The 11,340-nt window shown below is 59.0% G+C and overlaps 1 protein-coding gene and 1 non-coding gene across 3 annotated transcripts in view; both read right to left on the bottom strand.

Annotated features, from left to right (window-relative positions):
- Positions 1–1,332: 1,332 nt before the first annotated feature.
- The window catches only part of RTN4R (reticulon 4 receptor), a 36,388-nt gene continuing 26,380 nt past the window's right edge, over positions 1,333–11,340 (bottom strand). For both annotated transcript variants that reach the window (XM_038763429.1, XM_038763430.1), the window contains exon 2: positions 1,333–2,711. In XM_038763429.1, coding sequence (XP_038619357.1) covers positions 1,402–2,711 — 1,310 coding nt within the window. In that variant the 3' untranslated portion in view covers positions 1,333–1,401. The remainder of the gene's footprint in view (positions 2,712–11,340) is intronic.
- On the bottom strand, positions 4,648–4,721 carry TRNAI-AAU. Its single transcript has one exon. It is a non-coding gene; the product is annotated as a tRNA-Ile (tRNA).

Below are 11,340 nucleotides of genomic sequence, written 5' to 3'. Positions count from 1 at the left end.
TAATAATAATAATAACAATGGCATTTATTAAACGCTCACTATGTGCAAAGCACTGCTCTGAGTGCTGGGGAGGTTACAAGGTGATCAGGTTGTCCCACGGGGGGCTCACAGTCAATCCCGCTGTTGCATAGGGACAGTCTCTATATGTTGCCAACCTGTACTTCCCAAGCGCTTAGTACAGTGCTCTGCACACAGTAAGCGCTCAATAAATATGATTGAATGAATGAATCCCCATTTACCAGATGAGGTGACCGAGGCCCGGAGAAGTGAAGTGACTGGCCCAAAGTCACACAGCTGACAATTGGCGGAGCTGGGATTTGAACCCGTGACCGCTGATTCCAAAACCTGGGCTCTTTCCACTGAGCAACGCTGCTTCTCTACCCCAGAGCTTAGAACAGTGCTCGGCCCCTAGTAAGCACTTGACAGATACCATTATTATTACTATTATTGAGGTGCTGTGGGGTGATAAAAGGATTCTAATTTTTTTGGTTAGTTGGTGGGGGTGACCCGGATCCCCAAAGACCCCCCCAGGTGCCACATGGAGGGGGCTCAATCCGGCTCATCGGAGATGGAGAGGCCACCGCCACCCCCGCCCCTCTACCCCGCCTCCCGCCAGAGGCCCACGGAGTAGAAAAAAGAAATCTTTATTTTATATCTTTTTCCCCATACTTTTACACAAGGAAAATAAAATGCATATCTATCTCTACTGCAATCCTCGTAGAAGAGACGGCAGCATTCTTCAACAAATGCCCCTGTAAACATGGAGAGACGGGCGTGGGGCGGCGGCGGGGGGCACCGAGCCAGGGTGGGGGGCCGGCGACCCGGACCGGGCGGAGGGGACCTCCCGGCGCCCTCCCCGGAGCCTTTCCTGGAAGGCGGAAAGGGTTGTTGGGTGACCCTTTTTGGGGGGTGGGGAGAGAAGGAGTAGGACTGGCAAATCCGACTCCGTGCTCCGCCCATGGTATCCTGGTTGAGGGGGCGGGTGAATGGGGGTGGGAAAGGGATGGGCAGGGATGGGGGATCTCATTTCATCGGCCCCCTGGGGTACCGCTCCGATCCGGGCATCCGCTCTCGTGGCCCGTCGGAGGGATTGGTCGAGGGGCACGGTCCAGGGGTGTTTGGGCATCGCCCGTCGGAGGGCACGGCCCTGGGATGTGTCCCAGGGACCTGTCCGTTCTGAGCGCGTAGCCCGGGGGACGTGGCCCGTCGGAGGGGGTGTCCTAGGGACGTGGCCATCCTGAGGGCTTGGCCCGGGGGACGTGGCCTGATCTGGGGCTGTTGCCCGGTCCGGGGGCATGGCCCCGGGGGCGCGCCCGCAACGGGGGCCGGGCTGTGGGGCAGGCCCGTCCCGAGGGCGCGTGTCCGGTGGGGGGGACGAGGCCGGGGGCGGGGGGAAGGGGGTCAGCAGCCGGCCAGCAGGCTCCAGCCGAGCGGCAGGATGAGGAGGCGGAGGGTGGGCCCGAGGCGGGCGGCGGAGCCGTGGCCGGGCTGCGGGAGGGGGCAGTGAGCCTTGGCGCGGTTCCTCCGCGAGCAGGCCGGGCGCCTCCGGGGCGGCGCGGGGGCCGAGGCGGGGACCGTGCGCGGGGGCTCCGGGCGGCCGGGCGGCGTGCCGAAGGGCGAGTCGTTGATCTGCTTGTGCGTGGCGTTGCGGGGCGGCGGGGGCTTGGCCATGTTCTCCTTCTCCTTGGCGGGCCGCGGGGAGGGTCCCGGCCTCCCGCCGCGGGGGGCCTCGTAGAGGAAGGACTTGTCGGTCTCGGGCTGGGGCCGGCAGCACTTGGCGAGCAGCGGGTCGACGGCGTCGGCGCAGCCGTCCAGCTCGGCCTCGGCCAGGCTCTTGAGGTCGCGGCCGGCCAGGTGCGTGGGCCGCCGGCACTCGAGCTCGGAGGAGGAGCCGCCGAAGCGGCGCAGCCAGGCCCAGAGCGAGCGGGCCCGGCAGTCGCAGACCCAGGGGTTGGCGTTGAGGCGCAGGTACTGCAGCGACTGCAGCGGGGCCAGCGCCTCGCCCGCCAGCTCGCTCAGGCTGTTGTTGAACAGGTAGAGTGTCAGCAGGCGGCCCAGGCCGCGGAAGGCCCGGCGGTGGACCTGGGCGATGCGGTTCTCGTGAAGCAGCAGGCGGTCCAGGCCCCGCAGCCCGCGGAAGGCGTGCTCGGGCAGGCTCTGCAGCCGGTTGCCGTGCAGGAACAGGTAGGCCAGGCCGGCCAGGTCCAGGAAGGCGTCCTCGGGCAGCCGCCGCAGCGCGTTGTCCTGCAGGTAGAGGTAGCGCAGCGAGCCCAGGCCGCGCAGCAGCCCCGGCGCCAGCTCCAGCAGGCCGCAGCGGTCGGCCCGCAGCGTGCGCAGGCGGCCCAGCCCGCGGAAGGCGGCCGGGTCCAGCGCCCGCAGCTGCCGGTTGTCGCTGATGTCCAGCTCCTCCAGGCGGGCCAGGCCGGCCAGCGCCCCGGGCTCGATGCGGCTCAGGTTGTTGGAGTGCACCCACAGGATGGTGGCATTGGCGCAGCAGGCGGCGAAGCTGCCGGCGCCCACGGCCGAGATGCGGTTCCGGTGCAGGAAGATGCGCTGGCTGTGGGCGGGGATGTCGGTGGGCACGGCCGTCAGGCCCTGCTGCTGGCAGCTGACCGTCACCATGGGCTCGCGGTAGCACACGCAGGCCGGCGGGCAGGACGAGGCGCGAGGCGGGAGGGCCAGGCCCAGCATCAGGATCAGCAGTCGGCTTCCTGGAGGGGGGAGAACGGGGGCCTCGTCGGAAGCCGCCCCCCTCCCCCACGGTCTGGGAGGGAGGGACGGAGCACGGGGGGGGGTCAGTCCCCTTGGACGGACGAACGGGAGAAATCACACGGCTTGCCCGTGGTCGTACAGCTGGCGAGCGGCGGACTCCCGGCCCCCGGCTCTTTTCGCCGGGTCGGGCCCGCTCCTCTAAGAGATTCATTCACTTAATCGTATTTATTGAGCGCTTACTGTGTGCAGAGCACTGGACTAAGCGTTTGAGATGTGAAGTGGCTTGCAGGGTCGCACAGCGGATGAGTGGCGGAGCCAGAATGAGAACCCAGGGCCTCCGCTTCCCGGCCCCTGTGCCAGGCCGTGCTGCTTCTCTAGGTGGGGCTGGGGGCAGGGCGTTGGGGGGGGGGGGGCGGGGAGAAGATGGACGGGGCTGAGGGGAGTCCCTCTTGTGTGGAAGACCACCCTGGAGGGCAGAGGACCAGTTGGCTGCCCTCCCTTCCTCCCCCTGCCCCAGGGCGCAGCCACGATCTCCACCCGCGCTCCCGCCCCAAAGCCCAGGCTTCCCCGGCCTTCCAAGAGTGGAGGGGCTTAGTAATGGAGAGGGGAGAGTCGGGGTGTTGGATGGCCCATGCTGGATCACCGGGGGAGAGTCAGGGATGGAGCGGGGAGAGGAGTCGAGGGTGTGGCTTGGTCCATGCTGGGTCCCTGGAGGAGAGTCAGGGATGGATAGGGGAGAGGCGGGGGCCTTGATGGCCCATGCTGGATCACTGGAGGAAAGTCAGGGAGCAGGAGGCGCCCAGTCAGGTGCCCTGCAGGCAGCCAGTGCCCAATTCCTGCCGTTGGGCCCCGGATTCGGTCATCCCTGCCACCGAGTCTCAGGAGTGACTCCTCCTCAGTTTACCAGCCAGGGCGGCTGGGAGCACGGCCGCATTGAAACCCCCGGGTTGGCCGGAGCTCTGGGGCCATTGTGTCCGGCCACCGGTTTGCAGTCGGTCAGTAATCGGAGAGCTCTGGGCTGTGCCGCACTGCCCTGCCCACTGTCAAAATCGGTGGGGCGTGGCCTCTCCCCCTGCCATCCGGTGGGACGGGCCTGGAGCCGAGAGAGCCCCCATCACTGCCCCCCACCTCCAGACAGCTCTTCCCAGGTGGCCCCAGCAGCAGTCAAGGGGCAGAGGAGAGCCAAGAAGCTCCAGGGGTTCCCTTGAGGCCTGGCCGTGGCAGAGGAGCCCTTCCCGGACCCCCTGTCTTGCCTTGGGGGAGCAAGAGGGAAGCCCCCAAGCTTTCTCCCCGCCTTTTAGAGCCTGATTTGGGCGGGAAGCACAGAGCCAGAGGGTCCCAGCCCCCCATTTGGGGTCTTGGCTGTCTGATCTGGTTGGAGCCCAGGAGGCCGGAGGCTGGAATCCATCCAGTCCCCATCACCCCCACAGCTGGAACCTGGAGATACCCTGTCCCTTCTGGATAACTTTGCGCTTGTTCCCGTTTGGACCCCGGGGCCCGGGCCATCGCGGGCGGCACGGATGTGCGCCCACGTGGTCCAGGCCCAGAGCAGTCGGCTGGCCCGCCCACCGTCATACAGCGTGTCAGAGGTGGAGTTGGGATGAGCCCAAGGGTCTCCCCCGCTGGCCTCCCCCTCCCCGCAGCGGTAGCCACGCAGAACCTGGATCCCAACCAAATCGCAGTCCGCCCCCAGCCCGGGCTCACTCCTCCTTCCTACGCTCACGGCCACGGCCTTTCCCGGAAGAGGCGAAGGCTGCAAGTGCTTGGCTGGCAGGTGGCCTGACCTAGCCATTCATTCATTCATTCAATCGTATTTATTGAGCGCTTATTGTGTGCAGAGCACTGTACTAAGCGCTTGGGAAGTACAAGTTGGCAACATATAGAGATGGTCCCTACCCAACAGTGGGCTCACAGTCTAGAATGGGGGAGAACGTGTGGCCCGTACGGGGATCGAACCCGCGACCTTGGCGTTATTAGGACCACGCTCTAACCAACTGAGCTAACCGGCCAATTGAGCTGGACTCTTAGTGGCCCCACAGGGAGACGAGAGTGTCTGTCTTGCTCCTTCAGGAGAAGAGCATGAGCTGGGGGTAGTTAGGGTCCAGGCTGGGCCAATAAAGTCCTGGCTGGAGCGGACCCTATTTTTCCTAGGTGTGTCTGTGCAGAGCCAGCCAGGGGTGGGCCGGGCGGCCGAGCCCCCCGTATCCCGGTGGCGGCTGGGGAGTGGGGCACCATCTGCCCAGAGGCGTACAACATATAGTATAACGATAATAATGGCATTTGTTAAGCGCTTACTGTGTGCAAAGCACTGATCTAAGCGCTGGGGAGGTTACGAGGCGATCGGGTTATCCCACGGTTTTAATCCCCATTTTCCAGATGAGGGAACTGAGGCCCAGAGAAGGGAAGTGACTTGCCCAGAGCCACACAGTGGCGGAGCCGGGATTTGAACCCATGACCTCCAAAGCCCGTGCTCTTTCCACTGAGCCACGGTGCTTCAATATGCTGGCCCGGGCTGATGCTTTATATCCCCTCCGGCCCCTGGGAGAATTATCATCTGAGTCCACTGACAGAGGTCACACCATTAGCTGCTTCTGCACGTTTCCCAGCTCACCCGCACGGCTCTTTGCAACCAAAAGGTATCCAGTACAGCACCCCGCATGCTGAAGGTGCCCAGTATTCATTCATTCATTCAATCGTATTTATTGAGCGCTTACTGTGTGCAGAGCACTGTACTAAGCGGTTGGGAAGTACAAGTTGGCAACATATAGAGACGGTCCCTACCCAACAGTGGGCTCACAGTCTAGAAGACAGTATGGTACCCTGCACACCAGTGGTGCCCAGTACGTTGCCCTGAATACCTGTCCTCACCTTTCCTCCTGCCTAAAATTCCTACCCCTTCAGATCCATCGGACTCCGGTCTCCCCGGTTTCCAAACTGCCCCGATAACCCACCCGTTCTGCACAGAATGGGCACCCGTACAATGCCCCGCCCACACTGAGCCCCCAGTATAGTGCCCCTCCCACAGCAAGCCCCCACTATGGTGTGCTGTACATAGGCACCCAGCCCAGCCCAGCGTGGCTCAGCGGAAAGAGCGCGGGCTTGAGTCAGAGGTCATGGGTTCGAATCCCGGCTCCGCCACTTGTCAGCCGTGTGACCCGGGGCAAGCCACTTAACTTCTCTGGGCCTCAGTTACCTCATCTGTAAAATGGGGACGAAGGCCATGAGCCCCATGTGGGATAACCTGATCACCTTGTATTCCCCCCAGTGCTTAGAACAGTGCTTTGCACTTAGTAAGCACTTACATTCAATCGTATTTATTGAGTGCTTACTGTGTGCAGAGCCCTGTACTAATCAATCAATCATATTTATTGAGCACTTACTGTGTGCAGAGCACTGTACAAGCGCTTGGGAAGTACAAGTTGGCAACATATAGAGACGGTCCCCACCCAACAGTGGGCTCACAGTCTAGAAGCACTTAATAAATACCATCATCATTATTATTATTGTTAACACAGTCTGTCCCTGGTGGGAGCCCAGCACAGAACTCTCCCCGCAGCGGGCGCCCAGCACAGAGCCCTGGCCCTGGTTTTTAGGAAGGCCACGAACGGGCCGCAGCAGAGGAGGAGCAGACAGAGAGAGGAGCCCACTTGGCAGCAGAACAGAGAACAGAGACTCGGTGAGGCTGGGGACCCGAAGGGGGAGAAACCAAGGCAGCGGCAGGCTCCGCCGTAGGCGGCCCAGGCAGGTCCGAAGGACAGACACCCTTAGCCGCTCTCCAGCTCAAGGGGAGGCTGGTCCAGAGTCCCGCAGCCATGCCCCTGGACGGTTTGCCCTCGAGTCCCCGCGTTACGAGCCTCCGGAGGACGGTGGCCACCGGGACCTGGGCCTGCCCGCCTCCTGGATAGCGGGAAAAACCAGGGAGAGGGCCCTTATTAGCAATGATAATGATGGTTTTAAATCAAGGGCTCGCTAAGGGCCAGGCACTGTGCTAGGCCCCAGGGGAGGTACAGAATAGTCAGATTTTGGCACCATCCGACCCTCAGAGGAGCGGAGAGCCAAGGTGTTTTTCCCATTGAGCGGAGGAAATCGAGGCCCAGAGAGGTTAGGCGACTCATCCCCAGAGACGCAGCAGGTCCGGGGCAGAGCTGCGACTACAACCCACGGGCTCTCCGCTGGGTCCTCCGGGCCTGCCGATCGCTCCGCGCTTTGCCAAGAGACGCGGCGGCCGGGACTCCCGCCCCTCCCCCCGTGGCCCGGTGGAGGTGCCTTTAAGAGAAGAATCCCTTCATGAATCATTTATTGAACCGAGGCAGCTGCACTTAGTAGCTGGTTTATATTTCCCCTCAATTGGTTGCATGCAAATTGTTTGCCAACAGAAATGTAAAGCTTGGGATGGAGCGGGGGGAAAAATGCTATTTTCAAGCCCCATTTAGACCACATGAAGCATTAATTTTTAGTTGGCTAGAGCTATTTTTTGCTAAATTAGCTATGGATCTTATCTTTGCTGGGCGAGGTCATAAATTGCTGTAGTGTCAGAGCAAATCTGATCAGGACTGGATTATTTCCATCGCTTGGGCCCAGTTGCGTCCGTACCCGGCCGGGCAGAGCTTGTTGCTGCCCCGCCCCGCCGCTCACTGGCTTCCTCCGTCAGCATTCCCTCAGAGTAGTGTACTGGGCTCTCTCAAGCGCTCAGCACAGTGCTCTGCACACGGCACGCACTCATTAAATACCATTGATGATGATGGTAAAGGAACTGGGGTCCGAGGGGGTGAGGAAGGGCAGGGTCACCCTCTCCCTCCGCCCTAAGACCAGATAATCCATCCGTATTATTCGTATCTGCATTCAGAGCACTTAATAGTACTTGAGAGCTTCTCACCAGATTATATCTGCCCTTTGTCCCCTCCCAAGTGCTCAGCACACTGTACCCAGTAACTCTTTGAGGAGAGTGATTATGTCTACTATCGTCCTCTCTCCAGTGCTCAGTACAGCACTCCGAACAGGAGGAGCTCAGTAGATATCACTGATTGATTGATGGATTGATTGACTGTTCCCCCTGGGGCAGTCTTCCATCCCCGAGCTCCAAGTCGGCTCTCTGGCCGAGGTCAGGGGAGATACGGGTCTGGATGTGCCAACGCAGGCCCGTCCAAGCCGCCGACCATCGAAGCCTGCGTGGGCATCGCCATGGGTCCCAGCCCGTCTGTGAGCAATTTAGGCCCTGCCCCAGCACTCCAGACCAGACCTGCCCCCAATTGATAACCTAACCTCCTCAGCCCTCTTCCCTCCCTAATGTCTCCTCCTCTTCCTCTCTCCCTTTCTTTTCCTTTCCCACCTGCTCATTCCTTTCCCCCTTCCTTTCTCTTCCCTCCACCTCCTCTTCCTCCTCTATTTTCTCCTCTTCCTCTCTCCCTTCCTTTTCTTCCTCCACCCCGTCTTCCCCTCCCCCTTTCCCTTCCCTCCTCCACCTCCTCTATTGTCTCCTCTTCCTCTGTCTCTTCCTTTTCTTCCTCCACCCCATCTTCCCTCCCCCTTTCCCTTCCCTCCTCCACCTCCTCTTTTCCCCTCTTCCTCTCTCCCTTCCTTTTCTTCCTCTACCCCATCTTCCCATCCCCGTTTCCCTTTCCTCCTCCACCTCCTCTTTCTCCTCTATTTTGACCTCTTCCTCTCTCCCTTCCTTTTCTTCCTCCACCCCGTCTTCCCCTTTCCCTTCCCTCCTCCACCTCCTCTTCCTCTGTCCCTTCCTTTTCTTCTTCCACCCCATCTTCCCCTTCCCCTTTCCCTTCCTTCCTCCACCTCCTCTTCCTCCTCTATTTTCTCCTCTTGCTCTCTCCCTTCCTTTTCTTCCTCCACCCCTTATCCCCTCCCCCTTTCCCTTCCCTCCTCCACCTCCTCTTCCTCCTCTATTTTCACCTCTTCCTCTCTCCCTTCCTCTTCTTCCTCCACCCCGTCTTTCCCTCCCCCTTTCCCTTCCCTCCTCCACCTCCTCTTCCCTTCTCCCTTTCTCTGCCTCCTCCTCTCCCTGCTCTTTTTCTCTCCCTTGTCCTCCTTCCTCTTCCTCCTCCCCCTCGTCACCCTCACACGGGGTCACGGCACGCACGATATCCGATGAGGAGGAGGAGGAATTACTGCAAGTATTTTTTTCCCCCCCTTTTGGAGGCCGACTCTTTGCAATTAATTAGTTCTGTCTCCTCTAAGCAGCCGCTGACACTTCCCGGGAAGCTGTGAAAGCCGCGGTCTATTTTCGAGGTGCCGCCTTGGAGACGGTTGATTTTGGTGTTTTCTTTCCCGTGCTTTTCCTCGCCGGGGGCCGGCTACTCTGCTGGGGCCTGGTTGGGGAGGATTCTCCAGGAGAGGAAGGGGAGAGAGGATGGGACACAGCAGGGATCAATCAATCAATCAATCGTATTTATTGAGCACTTACTGTGCACAGAGCACTGTACTAACCGCTTGGGAACTACAAGTTGGCAACATATAGAGACAGTCCCTACCCAACAGTGGGCTCTGACCTCTAGCATCCAGGTTCTTACATCCCTGAGCGGCCAGGGTGGACGGTCACAGTGGTAGGACTGAGGCTATTTACTGAGAGACCAGGTCAATCAAACGGTGGTATTTATTGCGCCCTACTCTCTGCACAGCACTGTACTATAAGCACTGCTTATGAGAAGCAGCGTGGCTCAGTGGAAAGAGCCCGGGCTTTGGAGTCAGAGGTCATGGGTTCAAATTCCAGCTCTGCCAATTGTCAGCTGGGTGACTTTGGGCAAGTCACTTCACTTCTCTGCGCCTCAGTGACCTCATCTGGAAAATGGGAATTAAGACTGTGAGTCCCCGGGGGACAACCTGATCACCTTGTAACCTCCCCAGCGCTTAGAACAGTGCTTTGCACATAGTCAGCACTTAATAAATGCCATCATTATTATTATTATTATTATTACTAAACACTTGGGAGAGCCACTTGTCAGCTCTGCGACCTTGGGCAAGCCACTTAACTTCTCTGTGCCTCAGTTACCTCATCTGGAAAATGGGGATTAAGACTGTGAGGTCCACATGGGACAACCTGATCACCTTGTATCCCCCCCAGCACTTAGAAGAGTGCTTTGCACATAGTAAGAGCCTCAGTTACCTTATCTATAAAATGGGGCTTAAGACTGTGAGCCCCACATGGGACAACCTGATCGCCTTGTATCCCCCCCCAGCGCTTAGAACAGTGCTTTGCACATAGTAAGCGCCTCAGTTACTTCAGCTGTAAAATGGGGATTAAGACTGTGAGCCCCCTGTGGGACAACCTCATCACCTTGTAACCTCCCCAGTGCTTAGAACAGTGCTTTGCACATAGTAAGTGCTTAATAAATGCCATTATTATTATTATAAACAAATACCATCATCATTATTATTATTCTTACAGTACAACGGAGTTGGCCGCTATGCTTCTTGCACGCCATAAGCTGAAAGTGCAACAGGAAGAAGAGAGGTGTTCCCTGCCCGCAAGGAATTTCCACTCCCACAGATGATTTTGGGGTAGGGACCATCTCTAGGTGGCCAACTTGGACTTCCCAAGCGCTTAGTACAGTGCTCTGCATACAGTAAGCGCTCAATAAATACGATTGAATGAATGAATGAATGAAGGTGCCTGACTCTTCTCCCACCCGCCCCCCATTCAGCCTGACTCAGTCCACCCACTCCTTTGACACTCTCTCTCTGGCCCTGATTCTCTCCAGTGGTCCAGCATGTGCCCCATCCCTCCGCTCTGATTCTCCTCTCTCTGCCCCTCTGTAATAATAATTATAGCATTTATTAAGCGCTTACTATGTGCAAAGCACTGTTGTAAGCGCTGAGGAGGTTCCAAGGTGATAAGGTTGTCCCACGGGGGGCTCACAGTCTTAATCCCCCTTTTACAGATGAGGTACTGAGGCACAGAGAAGTTAACTTGCCCAAAGTCACACAGCTGACAATTGGCGGAGTTGGGATTTGAACCCATGACCTCTGACTCCAAAGCCCGGGCTCTTTCCACTGAGCCACGCTGCTTCTCTCCCTCAGTCTCCCCCGGTGCTCCAGCCCAGACCATCCCTCGGCCCTGGCTCGGCCCTGCCACTCAGCCGGGTCAGGGTGGCTGGCTTGGGTGGTCCCTGGGCCTGACCCAGGGAAGGTCATCGCTCCAGTCCGATGGTCCCGGCTGGCAGCTTTCCCAGTCGTTGCCCCGGGAGAAGAGGAGGGAAAGCGTGGCCCAGTGGAAAGAGCCCGGGCTTTGGAGTCAAAGGTCATGGGTTCGAATCCCGACTCCGCCAATTGTCAGCTGGGTGACTTAGGGCAAGTCACTTCACTTCTCTGCGCCTCAGTTCCCTCATCTGGAAAATGGGGATTAAGACTGTGAGCCCCATGTGGGACAACCTTGTCACCTTATAACCTCCCCAGTGCTTAGAACAGTGCTTTGCACATAGTAAGCCCTTAATAAATGTCATCATCATCATCATCATCATCATCAATGTTTGAAGGCCCAGTGGGTTTGGAAGCCCTGCAGCCCCAGAAAATCCCTTTGTCTTCAATCCCCATTGGAATGTCCACCCCATCGTGCGGCCCCCGGAGCACCGAACTTGCTCTCCCCATTGCCCCCTCCCCTCCCCTCTGCCCCACCGG

Source organism: Tachyglossus aculeatus, chromosome 21 (genome assembly GCF_015852505.1).
Source record: "Tachyglossus aculeatus isolate mTacAcu1 chromosome 21, mTacAcu1.pri, whole genome shotgun sequence".
NCBI classification, from domain to species: Eukaryota; Metazoa; Chordata; class Mammalia; order Monotremata; family Tachyglossidae; genus Tachyglossus; species Tachyglossus aculeatus.
This window is presented reverse-complemented; position numbering and strand designations above follow the sequence as displayed.